Genomic DNA, 1,098 nt, shown 5'->3' on the forward strand with positions numbered 1-1,098 from the left:
AACACACAGGAACACACAGAACACACAGAACACTCAGAACACACAGGAACACACAGAACACTCAGGGCACACAGGACACTCAGAACACACAGGACACTCAGAACACACAGAACACACAGGACACTCAGGAACCCTCAGAACACTCAGGAACACACAGAACACTCAGGACACTCAGGAACCCCCTGTTAGGATCAATAGAGTATCTATAACATAATCAATACATATATCAGAAGAGATAAATACAGTTCATAAATATAGTTAATATATAATATATTTAAAATATATATACTTACTATATAATACATTTAAAATATATAACATAACTAGGGGGGCGTTTACCTTCCTCTGCCCAGCAGCAGAGCACCAGCAGCGGCAACAGAACCACCAGCCCTGCGCCCCGGCTCTCAGCCTCCATCTCCCCGGGAGCTGCGGCTCCTCTCCCCGGGAACAGCGGCTCCTCTCCGGGCAGAGAGGCGGTGCTCAGAGGAGCCTCATGGAGGAACTCTTCCAGAACACAGGCCCAAAGAGTGGAGGGTTAAAGCGGACACAGAGGGGGTATAGTCCCGGTAATCCTCTCACATCTGGTTCTTCTTAAATGATTAGTTTCTGCTCCGGAGCAGAGGAGCGGCGCGCGGCGGCCTCCGAGGCCGAGAAACAGGCTCGGAGAGGCGGATTGGAGAAAGGAGAGGAGTCGGTGGAGCTCCGGAGGAAAAACAAAGGAATAAACCCCTCAGACCGGGCTCCTCTTGGGGGTAAGGGCTCTGTGTCGTCCCGCTGGGTCCCAGTATCCTCGGTATTCCCAGTATTCCCGGTATTCCCAGTTAAACGCTGCACACAGAAACTTCGGAACAAAAGCAGCAAAAAGTTTCAGCTCCGAGAAACACGAGAAGACACGCCTCCTCTCGCGCTGCCGCCTCTGATTGGCTGAAAGGATACGCCTTTCAAGTGTTCCGGCCTGTGATTAGCTGTCCCATCTGTCAATCATCAGAGTGCTTTGAAGGAATGTGTCTGCCGCTCTCTGCCTGTCTGTCGCTCTGATCAACACACACACGCACGCACGCACACACACACGCACACACACACACACACACACACGCA

At 51.5% G+C, this 1,098-nt stretch overlaps 1 protein-coding gene across 1 annotated transcript; it reads right to left on the minus strand.

Annotated features, from left to right (window-relative positions):
• Positions 1 to 339: 339 nt before the first annotated feature.
• On the minus strand, positions 340 to 873 carry LOC117499253 (ephrin type-B receptor 4b-like; the record flags this gene model as incomplete). The annotated part of the gene is given in 1 exon segment (XM_034151642.1): positions 340 to 873. A coding segment is annotated over 1 exon segment (76 nt), but the record flags the coding sequence as incomplete, so codon positions are not given.
• Between the last annotated feature and the right edge of the window lie 225 nt (positions 874 to 1,098).

Source organism: Trematomus bernacchii, unplaced genomic scaffold, assembly GCF_902827165.1.
Source record: "Trematomus bernacchii unplaced genomic scaffold, fTreBer1.1, whole genome shotgun sequence".
NCBI classification, from domain to species: domain Eukaryota; kingdom Metazoa; phylum Chordata; class Actinopteri; order Perciformes; family Nototheniidae; genus Trematomus; species Trematomus bernacchii.